General features: G+C 37.3%; 1 protein-coding gene across 1 annotated transcript; it reads right to left on the bottom strand.

Annotated features, from left to right (window-relative positions):
* Positions 1 to 9,857: 9,857 nt before the first annotated feature.
* Positions 9,858 to 23,913, bottom strand: LOC118791060 (regulator of G-protein signaling 17-like). Its single transcript, XM_036548301.1, has 6 exons — positions 23,849 to 23,913; positions 19,849 to 19,979; positions 18,151 to 18,281; positions 14,734 to 14,808; positions 13,757 to 13,988; positions 9,858 to 10,129 (listed from the first exon to the last, which is right to left on the bottom strand). Exons 3-6 carry the CDS (start codon positions 18,255 to 18,257, stop codon positions 9,941 to 9,943), a joined length of 603 nt encoding a protein of 200 aa, XP_036404194.1. The 5' UTR covers positions 18,258 to 18,281; positions 19,849 to 19,979; positions 23,849 to 23,913; the 3' UTR covers positions 9,858 to 9,940.
* Positions 23,914 to 24,682: the final 769 nt, after the last annotated feature.

Genomic DNA, 24,682 nt, shown 5'->3' with positions numbered 1-24,682 from the left:
GAATGGAGCAACGGTCACATTTAAACAAGGACGGAACACACTGACACATAAAGACGGTACCAGGTTCAACATTCATGTGTATGGCAAGTTGTATTATTTGCACACTGAGGTTGAAGATAGTGACAAGTGCAATACTTGTCACGACATGCGGACATGGCATGAAATATTAGGCCACTGCAACTATGAAGATGTAATGAGATTAAAAAATGTAGTTGATGGTATGCATTTTAAGGGGAAGGCTGTTAAGCCTGATCAAGAGTGTGAGGTATGTATTCAGGGAAAGTTTGTTCAAACCCGAAGTAGAGATCCTGATATAAGAGCAAAGGCTCCCTTACAGATGGTGCACACAGACTTAGCAGGTCCAGTAGCTAATGAGTCTATTGATGGGTACAAATATGTGCAGTCATTCACAGATGATTATTCAAGTGCAGTGTTTGTATACTTTCTTAAGACAAAAAGTGATACAGTGCAGGCAACTGAAAAATTCCTAGCAGATACTGCCCCTTATGGAAAGGTTAAGTGTATTAGATCTGACAATGGCACAGAGTTTATGTGCAGGGACTTCCAGACTCTGTTAAGGAAGAATGGCATCAAACACGAGACATCAGCTCCGTATTCACCCCACCAAAATGGTACTGCTGAAAGGGGCTGGCGTACTCTTTTTGAAATGGGCAGATGTATGCTAGTTGAAAGTCAGCTACCCAAATGTCTCTGGAACTACGCTGTTCAAACAGCAGCTGTAGTACGAAACAGATGCTTTAATAAGCGAACAGGGAAGACCCCTTACGAGATGCTGACAGATAAAAAGCCAAATTTGTCCAAAATGCAGAAATTTGGATCTGTGTGTTACACATACAAAACGAACAAGGGAAAGCTTGATTCCAGATGTGACCAGGGATTTTTTGTCGGTTACGACAAGAACAGCCCTGCTTATTTGGTTTACTATCCTGACACTGAGAAGATTCAAAAACACAGGCTTGTTAAATTTGTGAGCAAGGTAAATGTAGAAAAGCAAACACAGACAGTCGAAACAGAACCAAATGATGATGAGGACAGAGTGAGACATTCTGAAACAGATAAAGTCACACAGGAGGTTAATGAGAGTAAGGAGTCAAGAGTGAGAAACAAAAATCCACAAGACAATACATCTGATGAGCGTGACAAAGAAAAGTCAATTGAGGAAGGTAGTGAATCTGCCAATGGGAGGTATCCTATAAGAGAGAGGAGGAAACCAGGTCATTTAAGGGATTTTGTAACAGACAACAGTGATAGTGATGGAATAAAAATTACTATGGATTACTGTTACAGGGCAGTGTGTGGTGTCCCACATACATTCAAGGAAGCTATGGAGTCCCCTAACTCAAAACAATGGGTTAAAGCGATGGACGAAGAAATTCAATCATTAAAAGAAAACAACACATTTACTCTAACTACTCTGCCAGAGGGCAAGAAAACAGTGGGGGGTAAATGGGTTTATTCTGTTAAGAGTGACATTGAGGGTAAAGAAAAGCACAAAGCAAGGTTTGTAGCAAAGGGTTACAGTCAAAAGATGGGGATCGATTATGGTGAAACTTTCTCCCCAACAGCAAATCTGACAAGTGTTAGGGTATTGCTACAAAAAGCAGCACAGGAGAACCTGCTAATCCACCAAATGGATGTGAAAACAGCTTACCTACACGCTCCCATTGATTATGAGATCTACATAGATCAACCAGAAGGTTATGAAGAAGGGGAAGGTCTGGTGTGTAAGCTGGAAAAATCTCTATATGGTCTAAAGCAATCAGGCCGAAATTGGAATAGGATTCTACATGACTGTCTAACTGAAAATGATTTCACACAAAATCCAGCGGACCACTGTGTCTATACCAAATGGACAAAACATGGGAAGGTGATGATGATAATCTGGGTGGATGATTTGATAATTGCCGCCAGCAGTGAAGAAGTAATGATGGAGGTAAAAGAGATGCTTTCAGAAAAATTTAAGATGAAAGATTTAGGTAGGCTTAACCATTTTCTTGGTATTGATTTCTCTCAGTCTGATGGATGTGTGAAGATGTCACAAGAGAAATATGTCAACAGGATACTGGAGAAGTTTAATATGGAAAACTGTAAACCTAGAGAAACTCCTTGTGATCAGAAACTATGTTACACAGAGGATGCTGTTAAGATGTGTGATGTTAAAATGTACAGAGAGGCTGTAGGAAGCCTTATCTATTTAATGACATGTACACGTCCAGATTTAAGTTTTGTGGTAAGCAAGCTATCACAATATTTCTGAACCAACAGAAGAACAGTGGGTAACTGTGAAGCATGTGCTAAGATACCTCAGAGGTACTACAAACAGTGAGTTGTGTTTCAGAAGAAATGACAGTGAGGCGTTAGGCCTAGTTGCCTATAGTGACGCAGACTGGGCAGCCGATACCACTGATAGACGTAGCACTACAGGTTACTGTGTAAGTCTAAGCAAGAACAGTTCTCTAGTTTCATGGAAAACTAAGAAACAGCCTACAGTAGCGCTCTCAACCTGTGAGGCAGAATATATGGCTCTGGCCTCTACTATACAAGAGTGTATATACCTAGAGCAGCTATTGGAAAGTATTGATGACTACAAATACACAAAAACATTGGTGTATGAGGATAACCAGGGAACAATCGCCTTAGCCAAAAACCCTGTGAGCAGACAAAGGTGCAAACATGTGGACATTAAATATCACTTCATAAGGTCCATGGTAAATGAGGGAAAAGTGACCCTGGTATATTGCACTACTGAAGAGATGGTTGCAGATGTTATGACCAAACCTGTTACCAAATCAAAACTGAAAAAGTTTGCAAGTATTATGTTTGGTGTCTAAAAGTGTAAAAGAGGTCCACATTTGTATTGTATCCTATTGTATGTAATTTTTGTTTGAATTTCTGTAATCTGAGTACAAGTGGGGGTGTTAAAAGACATTCTGTTATTGAGTGTACTCAGATGTGGTTGTGCTGTTGTTTGCCAGGGTGCAGTGTTTTGTTTTCGCCACGATGAGGCGCGGGTCTGTACGGTACGTCCAGGGGTTCAGATTGTTTTCTTTTATTATTCCCTCCTTGACTGACAAAGAGGAAGATGTCGGGTCATGTTGAGTCCCACAATAAATATGCCAAAAGTTATTGAAGCATATTATTGCCTCCGCCAAATTATTCCCGAATTCAACGCTGATGAAGCCGCGAAGCTCAACAGTGACGTTTCCTAGCTAGCTCTCTTAGCTCGCTAAACACAGATTAAATATTAGCTAATTAAGTGTCCGCCAGCTAGCTAACAGTTTGTGTACCCTGTGTATGTATGTGTTAGTGAGTTGTTAATTAGTATTGAAATGTCCATTCATAGGTTAATCGTGTTTCGATACCGTTATCTAGCTAGCTGCTAGCTACCTCGTTTTCGCATCTGACAGTCATCTCGCATGACAGTCAACAGCTGGGTAGCTAGCTAGCTATCTTTTTTAAAATCGCTAAACACGGTTGAAATATGAATGAAGCTAAGTAGGTAGCTAAGACCACCCTTAAACGCTCTGGTAACACTAAATAACTGAGTAGAAAGTAGATTTGTAGTGTCGAGTGTCCACTAGCGGGCTTAACTAGATTAATTTACCCACCCAAGCCTCGTTTTGAAATCAATATGGCGACGCAGGTGAAAGAGGCGAATTGCAATGTACGTTGCAATAGATGACAGGGAGAAATTACCAACAGACAGGTGCAAGAAGCTTATAGATAGCTACAAGATAAATGTGGAGGCTGTCATTGCTGCCAAGGGTTGTGCAACTAAATATAAGGAAAGGGTGCCTTTAATGCTGTCCAGGTCACATTTTATGTTTATTCCGTGAAATCACTACAGGTAAGTTGAAAAGGCATCTTTTTTTGTTGAATGACTTTGGACATCCTATTAAAGTATTCTGATGATACAAACTTGCATTTCCAATTATTTCTCAAGATATTGTACATCATGTAATACTTGGTTGTTCTGATTGTAAAAATGATACAATTTCAATGCTCCTTCAAGTGCATGTCTACAGGAAACAGGTGAACTTTGTAATATTTCCACCTGCCACAGTGGCAAACTTATCTGGCAATCCCATAACAGGATTCAGCAAATCACAGCTACTCAGGAACATGCAACCTTTGATTATCTTGGTGGTACCCTAGTTTTTTTTCTGGGTGATCTTTGATATATGATACAGGAATATGATCTTCTTTTGCTGGACGTGAAAAAATGCAGTAATATTCAGTCATAATGACTGACAGAATGTCTGTTTAAAAAGGTGAAACATAATGCTTTCACTGAATTCATGCAATACCTGGATTCATTAATACATAATTAATCATCAGTTGATGCTCTGGAACCAAGATCAAAACCAACATCAACAGATATGATGATTCCACTGTCTTGAGCACATTTTAAATGGTTGCTAGGAAACAGCAAGTAATACAGCATCATGACATTGTCCATTTATGTAGGTGGAAACAAGACTCATTTTAATCTCAATGACCTCTATATGTCTTATTTTTGGTGGTTTAAACATATCAAGGTATACTGACATACTGGATTGTGAAAAATAGTGTTTTTCATAATTCACCAAAAGGCTATATAAATCACACTGGCATTTTCACTTGTTTCATGAAAGTTTTTTTTTGCATTTTTGTACATCAGCACCCCTTCTTATTGTCCCCTGAAAACAGACAGAGAACAAGTTTATGCAACAGTATTGAGTCACAATTTCATGACGACATTCTGCTCTCCAATATGGCTGCATGCACTGCTCATAAACAATAAATTACATCCACTAGTAAACAACAGACTTTGCATAATTTCCTTGTGCCTATCTTTAAAAAATGAGCTATATCCTATGATTTGAAATCATTTACATTAAACAATATGAATAACCTGCTGAATTTAAAATGGACGCTGACATATAGTTTGACGTCAGTTCATAGACTTCCTTGGCATTACTGCTGCTCCTGTAAAAAATTCTTCAATCAAAGAATTTTCCTTCGTCATTAACTAACATTGTTTGAATTTGATTTTTGTTAGACAGCAAATAATTTGTTATCTTTGATCCTACTTAAATAGCTAGCAGCTAGCCAGACAGCTAGCTACATTAGTTTACAGGAAGCTATGACACCAGCTGGCTAGTTAGCTAAGGTTAAATGTTTTAAACAATCATCTGCAAACAGCATTGATGTCAGCATTTCAGCCTGAGCTGCTTGGTTTCTCCCTGTCTGTCTGTGTGGGTGTGTCTTTTGTTTTTGTAAAAGGCCTTTATGTTTCCTTGTCTTGCCTGCCTCCCCGCCTTCCTGTTACTTGGCCACACCCATCACCTGAAGCCTGTTCCACACACCTGTGTCTCATCCCCTCATTATCTCCCTGCCTACATATACCCTGCTGTTCATTTTGCTTTTCTTTGTTCTTTGCCTGATCATTTCAGTGTCCTAGCCGTTTAGGTCTTGCCGTTTGTTTGCAAGCCTGCTCTGGTTCTGTTTGTGTCCCAGATTTCTCTTTTGCCTGCCGTTTTGGATGTTGTCTCTTTCCCATTGGATTTTTGGCTACTGACTCAGACTGTTTTTCTGACTGCGATTTTGCTTGTGATTTTTAGACTCATTAAAGATTTGTCTTTTCATACTGCCCGCATTGTCTGTGCCTGGGTCCTTTCCCTGCACACCCTGACAGTTGAATTTTATTAAGATGTTAAACTAATTCATTTTAATGAATGTGGCACATGAGAACAAATGAACTTTGAATTTGTTAATGTAGCTAGGTAGCTAGTTAAGGCGATAAGGCCAAAGACATGGCAATCATTTTTCAAGCGTAGGAATCACTGCATTATTCAGAATTACTTCTGTTTGTTGGTGAAAGCTTCTTGTGAATAGGCATAGTGTTCATATATACCATTTTAATAATATAGTTAATGAGGCTCCCAAGTAACTCAATAATTAAAGTGCTCAATTTGAATGCAAGCTGAGCTGTACAGTGACTTGTGCTTGTAGTATACTGGGTGACTTGCAGTGTGAACAACAGTTGCAGATGGTGTGTGAATGTATCAGAGGATTGCATTCACTATGCCTCATGCTCCTGCGTATGTACAGTGGTCATCACAATGTACAACTGCCGATTCCACAAGGGGTGCATGAAGGGGAAAAACTCCTTTCTTGCTAGCTATCATAGTACAGAATAAATGATAAATATTAGCCAATATAAAAGTAACATCAATTTGTTAAATTTGCATTACTCATTCCCCATCCCTACTTAACCAATACACACCCACTCCTATCCACAGACAGCGGAGAAGACCTTTTATCCAATGAGAATATGTAGGTTATGAGAATAACCTACATATTGTTTTTTTTTATCTTCTTATCTAGTGGGAAAACTGAACAATAATAGCTAGATATGCATAGAGGAATATCAACAGCCAGCGAACAACAAAGAATATTAGCCACATAAATGGTTAGCACAAAATAACTACATCACTTTTAGTTACATTTATATAGCCCATCGAATACCCACAGGGAAGCTATGATTTTTTAACCACTGCAGGAACCCTTTAATAAGGTGGTTAAACATGTGGTGCCTGATCAACAGGTCTACATTAGATCTGCTGCTAGTGATCAGTTATCTTATCAAAATTTCATAACAAAGCCACAACTTAGACAATGCATGAATTTATTAAAAGTTAATCTTAACATGGTAAAAAAAAGTTATATATACAAACACACACACACACACACCATCAGACAAGCATACACTATATTCTCTTTATAGCATACACTATATTTAACATATACTTTGATTGCTCTTCATACCAGGGTTTCCGGTCCGGTGTCTGGAAAGAATTTATTTTACTGGACAAATCTGAAACTTACTGGTCACGTTTCAATAACAGTCTATGTTACAAACGCAAATATAATGTACACCTAGGTTGACGAGAGAATGACAACGACCTCAAATCAGTTTTACTATTTAATGAACAGTAACGATTGAGCAAAACCTCAACATTAGCCACTAAAATGTAGCTACATGTATGAGAATTATTAGCGGATATTTTGACTGCCAAGTTTTTAATTTATCGTTTTTTAAATAAATTTTACCGGGCAAAAACCGGTAATTACCGGCTAACGGAAACCCTGCTTCATATGTGTATATATAGGGCAATAAAGGGCAATGTAAACCAAGTTCTTTGCAACACAGCGAAAAAAGCTCTCCAATCCTTTACTCTCCCATGATTAAAATATTTTGCATAGGCAAAATGAGATTAGCCCTTAGACCATATTTTTTTCCTGAATTCATTCTGTAAAATTCTGTTTCAGCTGAACATGAAGTAATAAAGAACTAGAGTCTGTTATCTTGAAAAGTCAGAATTCTCAGCACGTCTTTTTCATGCACATTTGTTTACAGGGTTAGGCTTCAAGTAGATCTAATTACATACATGTCTTGTATACACACAGGTAGATAAATAAATGGACTAACATGAGAGGTAGTGGTAAACCATAATGAAAGTTTCACATGACAAACCATGTACATAAAGCCAGTATTCTTTAGAACAGATACAATACAGTAGTTCAAAAATTATACTGTGTGTGTTAACACACCTCTACCAAATGTTAAATCTTTCATTCAAATTTGTGTATCAGCATCAGATCTAATGCTGTCCAAAGTTCAACTATCTGTTCTTTTTTATTACTGAACAGAATGTCAAATGAAAAAATCACAAACATGAAGGCAATTACCTTCACCAGTATAAATTCAGTGATTGGGGACACGGGAGTGACAGTACACAGGACAAAAGTCAATGCAATACAACACTGCTTCATCATATTACAATTCACATGGCAAACCAGTGAGACCCCAGTTTGTCTAAAGTAAGAATAGTCACACCTGCCACTGGTTCAAATGTTAAATGCCCCCCGCTACAAAGCATCCCCTGTCATTTACTTTTGCAGAGTGATTCCTTGTCATTTCAATGTAAACTTGACAGTAACACACCAGGATTCCTTGTTTGGCCTCTTCATTCAAATTTTCATGGCTAAAAGCAACATGTTACATTAAACCGAGCAAAAACATTAAAATAGTGTAAACCATTGTAATTGAAAAGCAAGTGATATATGGATCAATAGGAATGTATAGCATATATCATCTTGGTGCTACCAGTGAAAGTTATACTTACGATTATGCAGGTCTAAAACCAGCTATATAGTCCATTTTGCACACCACAGTATAATTGCTTGTAGTTTCACAGAATTCACTTCAGTTTAATTATGTAGACAGATTACCTTTCTCATACATAAAAATTATATGGTAAGGTAAGAAGGTAATATTGGGGAAACCTTGGGGCATGGTTCTAAATGGCAACAATTTTAGGACTCTAGTAGCTCTTAAATTGCTTTTGACTTTGACTTGTACAACTGACTTTTCAGGAAATTAAATAACTGCCCATGAAATATTGACAAATAGCTCTCTTGACAACATAGTGAATCTAGACAGTAAATTCTTGTAGTACTTTTCAATAACTACTCTAAGCATTGTGATGCACTTATTTGGATGTTGCTCTGGGTAAGAGCGTCTGCTAAATGACGTAATGTAATGTAAATTGAAGGTGTTTACAGTACATCCTAATAATCCTAATAGATGCTTTTGAAATAGCACTGCTCTGTGTGAACTGATTATGAACATTAAAAAAATGAAATTATTAATTTACAAATACACCAGTTTTACAAATAGCACATGAAATGACAGATCAAAGGTAAGTTTAGAAACTGTGGTGTGTATATGTGTGTGTATTTGTACAGTGCATACTTGTGTTTGATGATGACTTCTTGGTGAAGTGAGCTTGGTCAAATCATGGCAGTCCCCAAATGCTCCAGATCAACTGTGAAATTAACTTTCTCAATTTTCCCTCAACAACGTTGTGATTTTTAAAATTGGTTTTCAATTCAAAATAAAAATCTCTTAAAGTGACATGGCCCATGTAGAATCTCCTGCTTCTGGGTTAAGAGGTGATTCCATGAGTGAGCTCACTATTAAATATTATGCTCAACACAGTAAGCGTAAGGACAATGTCAGTTTAAATGCTGAACTGATATGTCACGCATCATCATCTAAAGCCTTCACCTTCATGAACAAAGCATTGTAATTACTCTGTTACATTCAAACTCATAGAAAACAAAGATGGTCACGGCTCTCAAATACTAAAGCTTGAAACATTTGTAATTTAATTCCTAATACAAAACTGACTGCTTTGTTTAAAAAGTCCCAAGCCATCATATACCTGTGCTTTTGGTGTTCTGGGTAAGACTAGACAGGAAGGAATCATAAAGTGTAACTGTGACTGTTTCTGATAAAATCAGCTCACGTGTCCCTGTCTAACATAAAGGCTGTTACAATTTTTGCAGTAGAAAGTTATGTTCATACACTTATTTCTCTTGCCCAACCACTTAATAATTGTAGCCCTTACATTCCCCAGTCATTGGATGGATTTCAAGTAAGAAAGAAACAAACTAAATAAAATATCCATCTGATAAGACAGTGCCTACAGCACATACACATACAGTTTATAACAAAAAGAACTTGCATTGTCCATTGTCAATTCTGCTAGCCAGCAGAGTACATGTCAGAATACAGGTTTTCTTACCCATCACAGTCAGGCGCTTCAAACTTTTTAAACAAAATTCAAGGGAAAAGTTATGTTAAAAAAACTTCTTCAAAGAAGAGGCTTTAGAGACTACAGTACAGTATCTATGCATAGGCCTTTCTGTCATTTACATTTTTCATTGTTGCCTGAGGATTTCCTATTGACAGTTTACTAGACTGAATTTAAGGGAGGGGTGGGCCTTTTGCTTTTTTGCTTTTACCATTTTCCATGAAAAACTAGGATATATCAAACCATGGGACACAAGTGGCATTATTTGTAGAAGTTCAAGTTTCTAAGCTGGCACTTCTCTTGCTGTCCATAAGGTCCCTATAAATGGTGGAGTTGAGAAAGCGGGGGAAGGAGTCTCTGTGCATGAGGGTGTAGATTTGCAGCTGGGCCTCCTGGTACATCTCATGACTAGGCTCTGACAGGCTCTGGTTTATGCTTTCCCGAACTCGTGAATCCAGGCTGACCTGCCGGTGGACAATATTTGTAAGGAATACACCAACCAAAATGAACAAAACAATTGGAATTGACCCTTCCCTGCTCCTGTCTTCTGAATAAATAGCAGACAATTTTAACTAAGATTTTATAAAGTATTATGTAATTCATTTGTTTTTTGTAGTCTTTATTTTTTAACTGTAGGGGATGATAACATAGCCAGATTGGAAAATTAGCATGGACACAAGGGTTATGATCTCCAGTCGTTTGATAGGTTTCATGGGATCTTGAATGACCATAGTAACTTTTTAAAACATCTCATGTATGGGATGGCACTAGCTAGAGCACAATGTCATCTCTTAACTTTGGTCTCAGTTTTGGCCATACTTACAGTAACATAGCTTTCCCTGGAAGTCTCCAAACGAAGTAAGCAAGTAGGCCAAGCTTAGCTATACCCATTTGGCATGAGAAGGCTAGAGGATGGTGTCATTACTGACATATTGACACACTGACATACTGAGTATTGCTTATATCAGCAGAAATACCGCTTGATATCACCAACTGTATCTTAAAAATTCTAAATTGGTCACATGTGAAACTTGGTTGATGATCAGTTCTTTTCGTCAACAACACTTCACTAAACAGATTCATGAGTCCAATAGATGAATCCAATCAAATGCGCATCTTATTTTGTAACACACAAAATGCCAGTCATCAGTTAACAAAAAGACATGGGGCATTCTGTGAGTAATAACTTTAAACTATTTAACACTATTTAAATTTGAGTGTTTTGGAAAAAATATTTTCTGCTTGGTGTACTACCTTTAATTATTTGCATGTCAAAATTGCAATTCAAAAAAAAGTATTTCTACATTGTCGATATTACAAAACTTGTTGTTTGGTGATGCCATTTCTGGGTCAGACCTTGCTGTATACACACAACAGTATATACCAGCTGCCTTCCAAGGCCACCATTATAGTAACTTCTTTACACAACCAGCCAAACAAAACACCAAGCAATACCAAACAACCTACAAATTAAGTGTGAAATTCTTACCACTGAACAAAGAACAGGACTGTTTGTTGTTCATCATCGTGTGTTTGACCAAGCGCATGAAGTTGTGCTGTTCATGCAGTGTGTGCATAACATACCATGAATCTGTCAGGTTGATGCAACTGTTCCAGTAAAAAAAGACTAGCTTTAAAAAATAATATTGTCTAGGCCTGACTGTCTACCAAGGTTAGGGTCATCTCAGGAGCTGTGTTGTGAAAAAACAGACGTATAGAATGTCAGTCGATTTACAAGATCCCCAATCCATCTCTTTCATGCCGTGTGCCAAGCAGAGAGGAAATGACTCCCATTTTTGAAGTTTCTGGTATAATTTAGTATGGAAATTACAGACAAACATTGTATTAAAAGCCCTCTTCAGATCTGCTGCTTTGGCTGAGTCCATTATGTGAACAGTTTCAGCAATTTTCCTGTTTACCGTGAGTGCCTTTCTGTTCGAGGTTTTATTTATCATAAACACACCATCAGTAGCTATACTCCCTGCGTACATTGAATAAGAACAGAACAGCTTTCAATGTAATACAATTCTTATCAGTTTTATACAAATACCATTAAAATATGTAAATTCCATTAAACAAGATGAAGTTAGAGCCCCTTCTACACATATTTATTTTAATATAATATTAGTTATATATACCAATGTTAACTACAATTAATATTCCAACAAAAGCCATGGCTTCACAGTTGGAATACAGTAGATTGGGGAAACTGTTAGTTCACCTGGGATCTACGTCCTTGGTAACCAGAACACATCAAGAGCAAAGGCAATACGCATTCTAATCAAAATGATCAAAATTCAAATTGACAGCAAAGAATGAGTTTAAAATTAACCATTTACAGTGAAAACAGATTTTATTTTACATGGTTAATGTGATTTTTTGACAGCATCAATTGTGTGCAAAGCATTCTTTTGCTAATGCTAGTAAGAAGATGGAGATGAGCAATCCACTGCAGATACACAAGCTGTGTGTTGTTGTGGCACATAATCACCTTTCATGTCCCTGACCTCACATTTATTGTCAAAAGCCTTGAGTGTATAAACATGAAAAATGCTCAGTCACTACGTGGATTGGATAAAGTATTTCACCATTTTTTTGTTAAAGGCAGTGTGTATGCAGCAAACAGACTGCATACACATCATCGAGAGCAAAGGCAATATGTATTCTCATAAAATTTCAAATTGATGCCACTCCTTTCATGCCACTAATCAGTAACCTGGGTGTTTGCAATTTCCAAACACAGGCCAGTGTATGTAACTTATAATGGCAGAAAGATTAATCTACAGATGAATTCAACCAACAGGAATAACAGAAAGAATATTACTATTAAAAATACATGATCTAATTTTCCATTAGGAAATCTTTTCTGTTTAAATGTTGTACTTCAGTCTTACTAGCATTGCATAGACTAAGATCATATTGTTTATTATAATCAATATTGTAATGAATTTCACTCCACACAAAGGTAAAATTTAATTAATCTTAACATTTGAAATGAACTCTAACAAAAACATATCTACCACAAACAGAACCAAATACAAATAACAAATCAGAGTACAAAGTACCATTAGATGTGACCTATATGAATGTGGCTTTCATGGCCAAGTTTCAAGGCGGAAGCCTCTTTTATGGGCAAACCACGTCTTGACGACAGCTGGAGGCAGGTATTGTGTTCAGATGAAAGAAATATGTGGTTTTTCGGGTAAGTTCATCAGTGTTATATTTGACATAAAAAGTTAAAGCCTGTGTTGAAAAACTGCCTACTGTGTAATATGGAGAGGAGTCTATTATGATTTGGGTTGTTTCGTATTTATGAGTTTTGAAGCCCTTGTTAAAACGGAGTCATTAACTCAAACAAATACTGTAAGATTTTGGCCAAAAATCTGGTTTTCTCTGCCAAGAAGCTCAAGCTTGGCTAAAAATGAACATAGAGCATTACAATGATCCAAGGCATTCTTTCAAAATCTTCCAAATCTACAAGGAAATGGTTTATCACACACTTACTGAATGTTCTCAACTGGTTACTTCATCTTCCGGATGTTAATCCAATTAAACATTTTTGGTTTAAATTGAAGAAAGCAGTTCAGAAACAAAAAAAAGTAGGGCCAGAACCTCATAAAACACTACAAGAAGCATTTTGTCACTAAAGACTAGAGGATTTAAACAATACTGCCAGTAGGGGATGGAAAAATGTGACCCTTGTGTTTTCTAGAAAAAAATTCAGAATTTATGAAAATATTATTTTGCTCTACACCAGTGATTTTTTCAGGTGAACCACATTTTTAAAATTGACACACCGTCATGACCCAAATATCAATGTAAGTTACCTAAAAGTTACTGAACATGTAATCTAAAAGTTTAAATAACCCACTGTGTTATCATCAGTATTACCAAAACATTTTTTTTTTCAGTAAGTGTTGTAGTATTAGAACAAATTGTTTTTCTCTATAAATGCAGCAGGCCTATTATTATTATCATCAATAGGCTATTTTCAGAACATGTTTTTTCAATAACTGCAGTATAATTATCATCTGTGTGTGTGTGTGTGCATATAGTGAGGCAAGGCTTATTGAAGGTATGTGACATCTTACCTCTTTTGGTGAAAGTATGGAGACATGGTCCTCATAGATTATTCTGGCCTTCTCATCAATCAAAGTTGGGTTTTTCTCCTTCTTCAAATCCTCACAGGCCAGCCAGAACAGCAGGTTCTCCTCACTGTATTCCGAGCGCAGAAATTCCCCAAAGACAGTTCTGCCTTCCTGGGAGTACATCATTTTCTCAAAGCTACGGGACCAGGATATCACTTCCTCCAATGTTGCATGCCTAAAGACACATAACTAACTGTAAATCACGGAATTTCTCTCTCACCAGGGATCCTGGCATGTTTTTAAAGTTAGTCTTACAGCATTAAAATTTCAATATTATGGAAGATGTGCGACTAGGACCTCATTTTCATTTGCTTAGCATTTTCATCATGGATCTATTTATGGTGGGGGTTGATGTAATTACTAATAGTGTAATGAGCTAGGGTAGGAGAAACCTCAGTGGTCATAGTTAATCATGTCTTCAGGGAACCTTGAAATAATCATGGATTTTTCAAATGTACTGAATTTTAACACTGGCTAAAAAACTATACTCCTACTTAAAAGATGTATGGCATTCAATTCTGAAAAGAGATTTCAAATTGTATTTTGGACAAAGCTTTATTGCTTTGTTTACTGTGAAGAAGTAATATGGCTAATCGAAACTTTGCACTGAATAGGTGAAATATTTGTCCACAGGTGAATCATAAATGTAGCCATATGAAGATGAAAAAAAAAAAGATTTTTTTCTTTTGTTGGTGGTATTCATTTACAGTACCACAATGAATGGACATGTATTGCTTTAAAGCATGGCACCCCAAAGGAACTCAAATAATTACACACACTATAAAATCCAGTCAGACACTCATTTGAAAACCATTCAGAGACATTTTTAATTATGACAATGCAAATTTCAACTGTGCTTATTAAAATGTGTCTCAGGTGACTTTCAGTTTAGTCACAGAATTGTCCTTTTGTCTACTTACTGTTCCTGTGTTGCCTCAATACTGTCCATTTTTGTGCATGTCTGATGTTCAGAATGATCCACCCTGTCTTCATACCTGACACAGAGAAGCCAACACAGTTGTTGAAACAGAGCACACTGCATGTGGAGGGCAAAGATACATACTACTGAGCTTTTTCTTTTGTTACCACCATTAGTTACCGAATCAGCAGTGTAAACAGCTCTCAGCGAGTTTGAAAATGCTAATGTTCTGGCTGGTTTCATGCAGTGGTGTATCAATAATTCACATTTCCCCACCTCAAAGACTACAAGGTACTACAATTGTGACAGACGACTCCTGAATGATTCAAGCATGTTAAGAGCTCAGGTGGAACTCCCAACATTATACTGAAACCCTTGATCTGTCATTTTAATCTTTACATATTCCTCTTATAAATCACTGAGTAAACTGCTTACCCATAATGGCATGTTTTGAGTTCATCTTAGGAACTATTGTGTTGCTGCTGCTAAAACTCCCAAAATTACATGCAAAGACACAGTACATATGGATAAGGTGTATATATCTACATCTATGTATTGTATTTGTCAGCATTTCAAGCAATGGATATTCCTGGCAACTATGTTGTGTATATACCACCCCTCTGTATCTCCATAAAAGTCTTTGTACAATTGACTCTGGGGGAAAGGGGGACTACAAGTGCACATATAATATGATCTACACAACTGTTTTTTATGTTGTGACATGCAGCTGCAAACAGCTGTCTATACACTGACGAGGCCACTGTACAACTGGGAGTTACTATAGAGATATCAGCATACAGTAGTGGGAGTTTGTCCTGCTTACTCAATGAATTTATTATTTCACATAATATTTATGTTTCTGTAATTTGTTTAAAGAGACTGCCATTAGCCCAAATCCCAAAAAACTGTTACTGTTTAGAATTATGATGAGCCACTAATATACATTACATTATTATTATATAGTGGTCTCACACAATTAAATTTGGTCCAGTCCTCAGTAAAGTCAGGGAAACAGTAGGTACAAAAAAGGGTAAGTGATTTGCTTTATAACAATAAAAACACTGCAATTGCAATTAATAGTTATTTTGCTGAGGGCCTTACATCAGGGATGGGCAGTTTTGAAATTACTGGGGGCCATCTGCAATACGCAATAATGGGGCCAAAACTACAAAAACGCACGTGTACACACACATACAAATCGTAAAATGTAGGCTAAAATCCTTAATACCATTTTAATGTCCAAGAATGTCATGGTTAGCTAAAATGTGATACTGTGATGGATAAAAACACATATGCAATAAATCTGATTGTGCTAATCTTCAACTACAACAGCACAGTACATTCTTTTAATTGATCAATAATCCTTCAGCGCTATTGTATAAGGACCTCAGCTGTTCCAAAAACCCTTCACTCACTCACTGAGTCATGTCATTTCAATGGGATAGTTGAGGCCTCACCTGCTGTTGCACAATGTAAGGTACATCAGTTTCAATGTCGGTGCCTCTAACTTGCATCAGATTTACAGGATTCTCAGCTGTCAGACAATTTCTTTTCCTCAGTTTTAAATTCTTTTATGCTGAGAAATTGCTGTTGCTGATGTATGCACTTCCAAACCTACCACAAAGTCAAAGTGTCTAAGGTAACAGTTTCCAAAACCCAATGAGACTTGCTTGTTGGATTGTGCCTGCAGTGTTTTGATACAAGCAGCATACCCGCTGAATGCAGACTTGCATGCAAGCATCTCTGACCACAGCTCTGTGCCAGCAGTGAAATAGGTGGGATGTATATTTGTCAGCTATTCCTTGAAGAGCGCCAATTTTTGTTTGAATCCATCCGCATTAGTGAAACCAGCTGACATAGTTTAGTGCAGTTTCAAATGATTGAGATGTTGGGGTATGTCTGTGAGAGGCTAAATCACACAGAAATTCTGAATCCTGCAGCTTTTATGAAATTCACTCATGCTCATTAAAGAACTATGCACTAATTAGAGATGAATCTCCTTTTGCAATGCATAAAACCTCTCCAAGTATTTCCTCCCTTTCATCCAGTGAATATCTGTATGATGCTGCCATAATGCAACTTCCTCTAGGAAGGCAATGAATTTTCCATAGATGACCAACCTGTTGCCCCCTCAGATCTGTTGGTGACCTTGGTGATGACTTCCATCACATGATTTAAGCCCGCAATTTCCCAGAGAGTGTCTCTTGACAAGCAACTCTCATAATGGTCCAAAATATTCTCCTTTTTGTCTAGCAGTGTGTCCCTGCATTGGTAGGGCTATATCAGTGACTCAATCATAGCGTCTGTTGAAAGCCCCAAACTGCAAAGATATCCATCGTAGCAGTGAAAAAATATGAACCTTCCACTGTTCCAAGTAATGAAACTAATTTCAAAAGTTACTCATGCACATCAAATGTGCTTTTAATCATTCATACACACATCAACAAGTGCCTGACATCAGTCACAGTCGAGGCAGAGACTCATATGTTTTAGCTATGTTCACGTCTGCCATTGCCCTTGCCATTTCAATTGTGCTGCATTTAACTGTCTCACCATCTGATCATTTTTTTTGTTTCACTTTTTCAGGCTTAGGTGAGACAACATAGCTAGCCATTATACTTGATTCTTGAATCATAGTGAGCTTTGTCTCTTAATTTTGGTTTTCAAGTTAGCAATGATGGTTGTACCTCCTTGTATTTCTCTTCATGTCAACTGGTACAATACCAATTATATTCTTTTAATTTGCAGGTTCTCTAAGCATTGTGGTTTACCTTTGAATTCAGTGAAAAAGTTGTTGTTTCTCAGGTGGGATTTAACATCCGATTTTCAGATTTCCTCTTGTTCATTGTGCTTATTAGCTAGCCAGCCCGGATAACTGCTCGTCACACACATACATTTTTATTTTGTAGGCACACGTATTACCTGATAATTGCTATCAATGGCAGATGTGCAACACTAAAGAATCAGCATTTTTTTTTATCTGTGGCTATAGGCCAGACACAGGACAAATGGGGGCGTGATCCAACTTGTGGGCCACCCATTACCCATGCCTGTCTTAGATAATACTGAAATATGAGATTTACAAAAAATTATGGGTGGAAACTGGCTAAACGAAAATTTCACATTGACATTAGGAAGTAATGTTTTTAACTCATTCAGTTTTAAATGCATGGAATAGCTTACCAGGATTTATAGTGGAAGCAGAGATCTCTAGAATGTTCAAGACACAAGGCTAGATGTACCTAAGACTATAGGCACAATGACAAACCTAGCTGGGCTGAATGGCAGGTTTTCATCATTACATTTTTTATATTCTAGGAATATTCAATCAGTCAACCCATGCAGTGTATAAAATGTAAGGGGTGTGTCTAGTCTGTCTGTGATGCAGTTCTCAGCATAGATAGTCAAGGTTACGCACCAAGGGCATTTGCAGCAACCACTCCAGCACAAGCAACAGGTGTTGGGCCTCAAGTGGTCAGGCGCTTGGGGGGGTCCTTCAATGTGTGGCTGCTGTCGCTTTCTCATCTTGACTCTGCTTGAACTACAGGGCTGAATACACAAGGAGAGGTAGCCTCTGTTCAAAATCATACACGGATAACTGCGGAACACATTTTCTTCATGTTATTTGAAACAGTATGGCAGCACGTTTCAAGTGATGTTATATACAAATATGACCATAACATATGCTCCGGGCTCCTGTCCGGAGCTGTAGCCCAAGCGTCTCATCTCGTTTTCCAGTCCTGCTACCTCGCTGCCCTGCCCATCAAAGCCAACTGCATTCCAAGACCCGGACATCCTAGGAGACATTCTTATAATCACTCTACTGTTAACTGCTATTGTTTGTCAATCACAAATGTACATTGCATAATTTTGTGTCTAACTCTATCTGCCCAGTGCCGGCCAGAAGCAGATGGGCCCCCCCATGAGCCCGGTTCTGCTCAAGGTTTCTTCCTGATAGGGAGTTTTTCCTTGCCACTGTTGCCTTGTTGGCTTGCTCTCAGGGGGTCTCAGGCCTGGGAACAATGTAAAGCTGCTTTGTGACAACTTGTGTTGTAAAAAGCGCTATACAAATAAAAATGAATTGAATTGAATTGAATTGAATATGAAACATAAGTCAGTTGAGTAGACATCCAGAGTTGATATTCATGGTTTGAATCTAAAATAATATACCCCTTAAATTTAATTTATTTTTCTCAATTAGCAAAGTTCACCATATCTGGTGAATTCAAACAAAACACAATCATCATTTAGATTCTCACCATAGTGTTCACACTGAGCAAGCACAGCATTCAATGCATGAATTACTAATGAGACTGTGTTTATGTCCTTTCTGAAAGGCCAAGGGAACATTAGTTCATAAGAACATCAGCTTGCATAGACTAGTTCTATGTGTTCCCTTCTTACAGTCTACTACTCTATGATTTTCCCCTTTTTTTTAGCTATCATCTCACATAAAGAGAGAAAGAGACTGACATAGGGATAAAGAGATGTAAAATTATGTTAGAGGCATACATTTGTCCTATATATCAGATCTGGGTTTACAACAGACCATTGCTCTTCTTGCACAAACCAGATCTGCTCTTTCAAAATTTCACTTAATCAGAATTAATTTTAAAAAGTCAGAAAATAAAATCTTCCTTCATGTTCTCAGTTTGTGTTTAAAATGCACAAATGGTAACATTTTAAATGTACAAAGCCTTCACATAAAAGCCACAGCTACTGCTGGGGTTAGTACATTGACAGCGACATAGCTGCATTCTTTTTTTTTTAATCAGTCAAGGAATGATTATTTAGCATGTGCTAGATATTTTTAAACAGTAAAAACATCTTGAGACATACATGGTATTATTTTATGCTAATGTCACTTTGAACAGATTTCAAAAATTAAAGTAATGCCCCTCTTCTCTGCATTTTCTTTTCTCCTCACATCTATTCTCTAGTTCCCTCCCATCCACCTCTTCCCTCCTGCACTCCTCTCAGCATAAAGATGAAAAACTTCCTCTTTCATACCTCATGGAAAAACATGAACCTTTTTCCTGGGTTTTTGTGAATTGAGACCCATGCTTTTCTAAATCAAGGCACACTAAAAGCCAACAATTACTGTAGACCTCCTTACCTGGAAAGTCTTTATTGTGAATCTACAGTATGCTTCAACTCTGTCCCAGCATTTCAGCCACAAGTCAGACTGGTCTGGTTTTCTGTCTTTGCCACCCTATGCACTGCTGGATCACTGAGGTCATAATTTACCTATAAGTTGGGTATGATATGCAAAGCTTCAGCAGGGTATTTGAGCAACCGCATGTCATAACCATCAACCAATGGAAAACATGCATATTAATGCAAAACACAGTGACAAACACAAAGGAATGCAAATACATTAGTCCCTGTAGGTTTAAGGAAACACCAAGAGAGCAAAACATACGTTAGTAAATGACTATACTAATAAGCCAAATTTTAAACCTTCTTACAATAGATGTATAGTGTATAAAGTGACATATCAATTATCTTTGTATAACTCTATATACTGATCAGTTTATCCAAACCTATAAGAGAAAGCCCTACAGAATAAAAAACTAGACTTGCTCTTGCACACTTGATGTACGGTTATTTTGCATGAGTAACCTAATGAGTGAATGAGCTAGTGTTCTGACCACTACTAGCTCAGGCAAAGCTAACTGTTGTGTACAATACTGGCTAAGTAACTGTTTGTGTTGTAAGAGGTGGGCGACAGATATGTTATGGCATTTCAATTCATCATTGTGCTATAAAGTATGTCACCTTTTGTGTGTTTTTTTCCAACATAAATCAAGAATTAAACATTATCTTAATGTAATCAAATATCCCATAAAATCTGAATCATCATATTATCTATCAGTAATTAACCCCAATGAAATTGGTTTATTGAACTGATAACATTTTTTCAAGAATTCAAGTGAAAATCTGCTGATGAACTGATTGGATCCAACTGTCAGAATGAATCCACTGCAAATGATAACTGTAAACATATGTTAAAGGCTGCAAAATCACATCAGCACATTTATCTAATGGAAGACACAAAGTGCAAAAGTGAAGAATTATGGTTTTTCCAAAGTTGCTATTTAAACACCTTGCTCATCTTCGCACTTGCGCTGAGTGGGGGTGACATTGGTATGGACTTAGGTTTCGGGTGCAGCAAACACTTTTCAGTTGAAAGGTAATTTTAATGTAAATGCAGATTGCAAAGTTTAGCCCTAGTGGTAATACCACAACATCTAACAGGGGGTCATTTAAATGTCAACTTTGATTTGGACACAGCCTTTCTATAACAGCATGAAGGATTTGAGCCTGCATTTGAAAGTTGCGATTGTCATTATCATCATATGGTTTTCACAACTCCAATTGTAGATCCTCGGCCCATCTCCTGAAAGATTTGCCACATTCATTTATAGTGTTATATCTGCCTGTCACATTCATGACTGGGCACTCCATTACTAGGTGGTCAGTGTCTTGCACATCTGCTCTGCAAGCTGAGCAGGATGGTGACTCACGCAGCCCCCATCGGTACAAATTTAGGCCTGCCCTAGCCTGTTTGCACCTGAGTCTGTTTGCTATTACCCATTCCCTCTTGACCTCAACCACCATGTTGACGACATGCGAGACTTTGAGTACCCCAATGACTCTGAGGGCAAAGACAGACAGGTCCAACCACTGGCCAAAGAAGAGGAGTCAGACAAAGAGTGGTCCAAACCCGGTGCCTGGACGGAGCGAATGCTCCCTCCCAGGTACACACCTCCAACTGACAATTCAGTACCAAATCTGGTGAAATGAATTTATGAAAAATGTTTCACCTATCTCAAAATCACTACCTCAAATCTAAGACTACATCTGAAAGTACTTCCAAGATACAGTAATGTACGCATGTAAGCTCTGGATAGAATAATTCCTATATAAAGGTTTTTACCTCAATATAAACTATGTTCAGATTTTGAAATAAATACTATAGACTAACGTAATGGGCGTTACCAGATTTCAGCTCTGAACAAATGGTTAATTTGCTTACATGGATAAAAATATCATTCACATTCCAAGACCCAGCAGAAAATATAACTAGCACAAAATAACTATGGGCCCATACATTGGCTACATAATTAGATCCTCAGAACTTGTGGAATTTATACAAACTTTGAGCACTGCCAAACAGAGCATAATAGTATTACCACAGTTTTTCACAACACTGCATGATTTCAATTTGATAGGTCTGAATGAAAATCAGTAAATTATTTAATTGTGATTTTGGATGAAAATGAGCTATGAAAAAACCACTGTATCTGATCTAATGTTGACTCCAGTTCTTTATTTCAAGTGTCTCAGACAAGGAGACTTGCCATTAAAATACTTCATTTACAGACAGCTCTTCCTGTAAAAACATTTGTTGTTCTCATGTCTTGTATGCTATATTGACTGATCCATAAGGACGTCCTAACTACAGAACTTGACGTTAGCTTTCTAAATGAAAAATCACCACACTAGTGATTTTCTTCTGTTGTACATTTGTGTTGTAAAGAGTTGTGCACAGCATGTAGTTTAAAAATGAACAAAAAATGTGCCATTGAGAGGTTTAAGATATCAAACACTGTGATATTACCCAGGTTCACATGAAACTCTGAATATAGTGATAAAGGGCTGTCTTCTCCAAGTGATGCTCAGATAACAGAGACACTAAAGAATGTACTGAAAGACAGTGAAATGGATCACAAGGAAAACCTAATGATACGACACGTTTCTAAGAACAATACATTCTCAAAGAAATTTTAAGTTGACAATGTAAAGACTATAATTTGATAATCTAATTTTATTTGACCCTAACAAAAAACTGTTAGTTCTGTTCTGTCATGTAGTTATCGTCACCATAGAAGTGGCAGGACTCAATGCAGACTGGCAGACAGTTCTAGAGATAAAATACTTTTAGGCCAAAATGAGAAATTCATCATGTACTGTATAACCCAAAGATTCATGCATTTGCATAATGCATTTCGGTTTACAATTTTAAATGTGCAGTTGTGTGATTTATTACAAATGCCAACACTTCAATAACGCAACCTGGACGTGGAACATGCAAAAAGCAAATGGTTGAAGTTAATTTGGTTCAGGGAGTGCGACAACATATACGTCACGGTTATATATAGTAAGACCTCGCTTTTAATGTATAGTCAAATTATTTCGGGATCGAACTGCATGTTAAATATTATCATATTATCATTATAGTTGTCACAAAATTTTGTTAACTGCATACAAAGTTGGGTACAAGGCACTGTAAAAAAAAACCAACACCTTTGGGTTTCCCAAAGATATTGCTATAGTTTAGGAGGGAAAAAAATTTAAGCAAAATTTTAAAAAAGAAGAAGAAAAGCAATGTAGCGCACCCAGCGGAGTGCTAGTTGATTTGTAGGCTTTGTCATTTCAAAAGTAAAAACTGCTATAATGATTCGGAATTTGAAAAAAGCATCGAATCCTAACACAACACAATATACATGCCGTATTATCTTAAACCACTGTCTTTATCACATGGCCGGGAGAGAGTTACGGTCTCATTTGCAAATTGTCCTCCTGATTAAAAAATGAAAGACTACGTTAGTTGATAGGCATGATGGTGTATGGACGTTGGCAAATAAGAAAAATGCATATAGAGTCTCTTTCTACTTATATTAGCACTGTAAAGTACGCTTAGTAGGGTACTATTGCAGGCCGATACCTCTGGCACTACATTCGAGGAAAGGCAGCATTTCACACTTATGTCCGTTGAAAATGTACTTGCTTGTCATTACGATGTCACGAGTTTTTTTTTTTTTTTTAATCAATGTCAGATGTAAAATTGGAAGCATCAGAAGCAATCATCTAGCAAGCTAACTAGCTAAATCTCTAACTGGTTAAATCAGTGCAGACATTACAGACCAATTCCGTTAGCATACAACACAACAACAGCACTGTAAGACAGCCATTCAATCGGAAAGTACACTGACTTGGGATGAAACACCTAAAGCAAAACGACTTTATTATGTATTTAAATAGCATTTTCTTGACGACGAACATCGAGTGGGACATCATCACACAGTTATATACAAAACAGAAAATCTTACCCCTTTTTGTTTTAGACAGCAGTCTGCTACTGTGGTTACTTTAAAAGTATTTATGCTGCTGTTTGTTTTACCAGAATAAAATTGCATGCTGGCGTTTAATTTCCATCAGAGGTGCTGTTTCCTCCATCCGCCCAACTTCAGCACCGAGAGAGTGGAGACACAGTGCGCAGGCGTGCTGTCAGTGTCAGCTCTCGTTTGCAAAAAATGCCAAGGTTTCATAATGGGGATTGCAGTATTTTCTACATGATAACGCGTCGAGGCTATTCCTAAACATTAACTCAAAACACAGCTTTAATAACTGTTACTCAAACCTAATCTGTCATCCCTCTCACTAATAGCTAACTAGCCTATACATGTAAGGTTGTATTTTATCATTTTATTGTCAAAATGTATTCACCTTATTGTCAAAATGTATTCACCATTCAGATAATGCTGCATTAATATGATAAACCGTAAACCGATTTAACACCTGCCACCATATAATTTATGACTAATGCCTATGTCATGGGAGTTAACGATGTATGGCTAATTTATAAACACTAACCATTTATTTGAGCGAGAGTGTCAAAACCATTTCAGCAATAAGCGTTCTTGAAATAGTTAATGCATGTGGTAGACTAGATAATGTGATGGTATGAACAACATTGCATTAGACAAAAGGGCCAGCAAGGCTGAGAAAATGAGTAGACTGTGTAGAAAGCACGGGCAAATTGCCAAACAAAATGAACATGGATCATATGATTCCTTTTTTTTTTTTTTACTACAGAGTAAGTTAAAATCTTAGAGTAAAATCAAATGAAGAATGAAAGAAACTAGAATGAAGAAATTTTATAC

This window comes from Megalops cyprinoides, chromosome 1 (assembly GCF_013368585.1).
Source record: "Megalops cyprinoides isolate fMegCyp1 chromosome 1, fMegCyp1.pri, whole genome shotgun sequence".
Classification (NCBI taxonomy): Eukaryota; Metazoa; Chordata; class Actinopteri; order Elopiformes; family Megalopidae; genus Megalops; species Megalops cyprinoides.
This window is presented reverse-complemented; position numbering and strand designations above follow the sequence as displayed.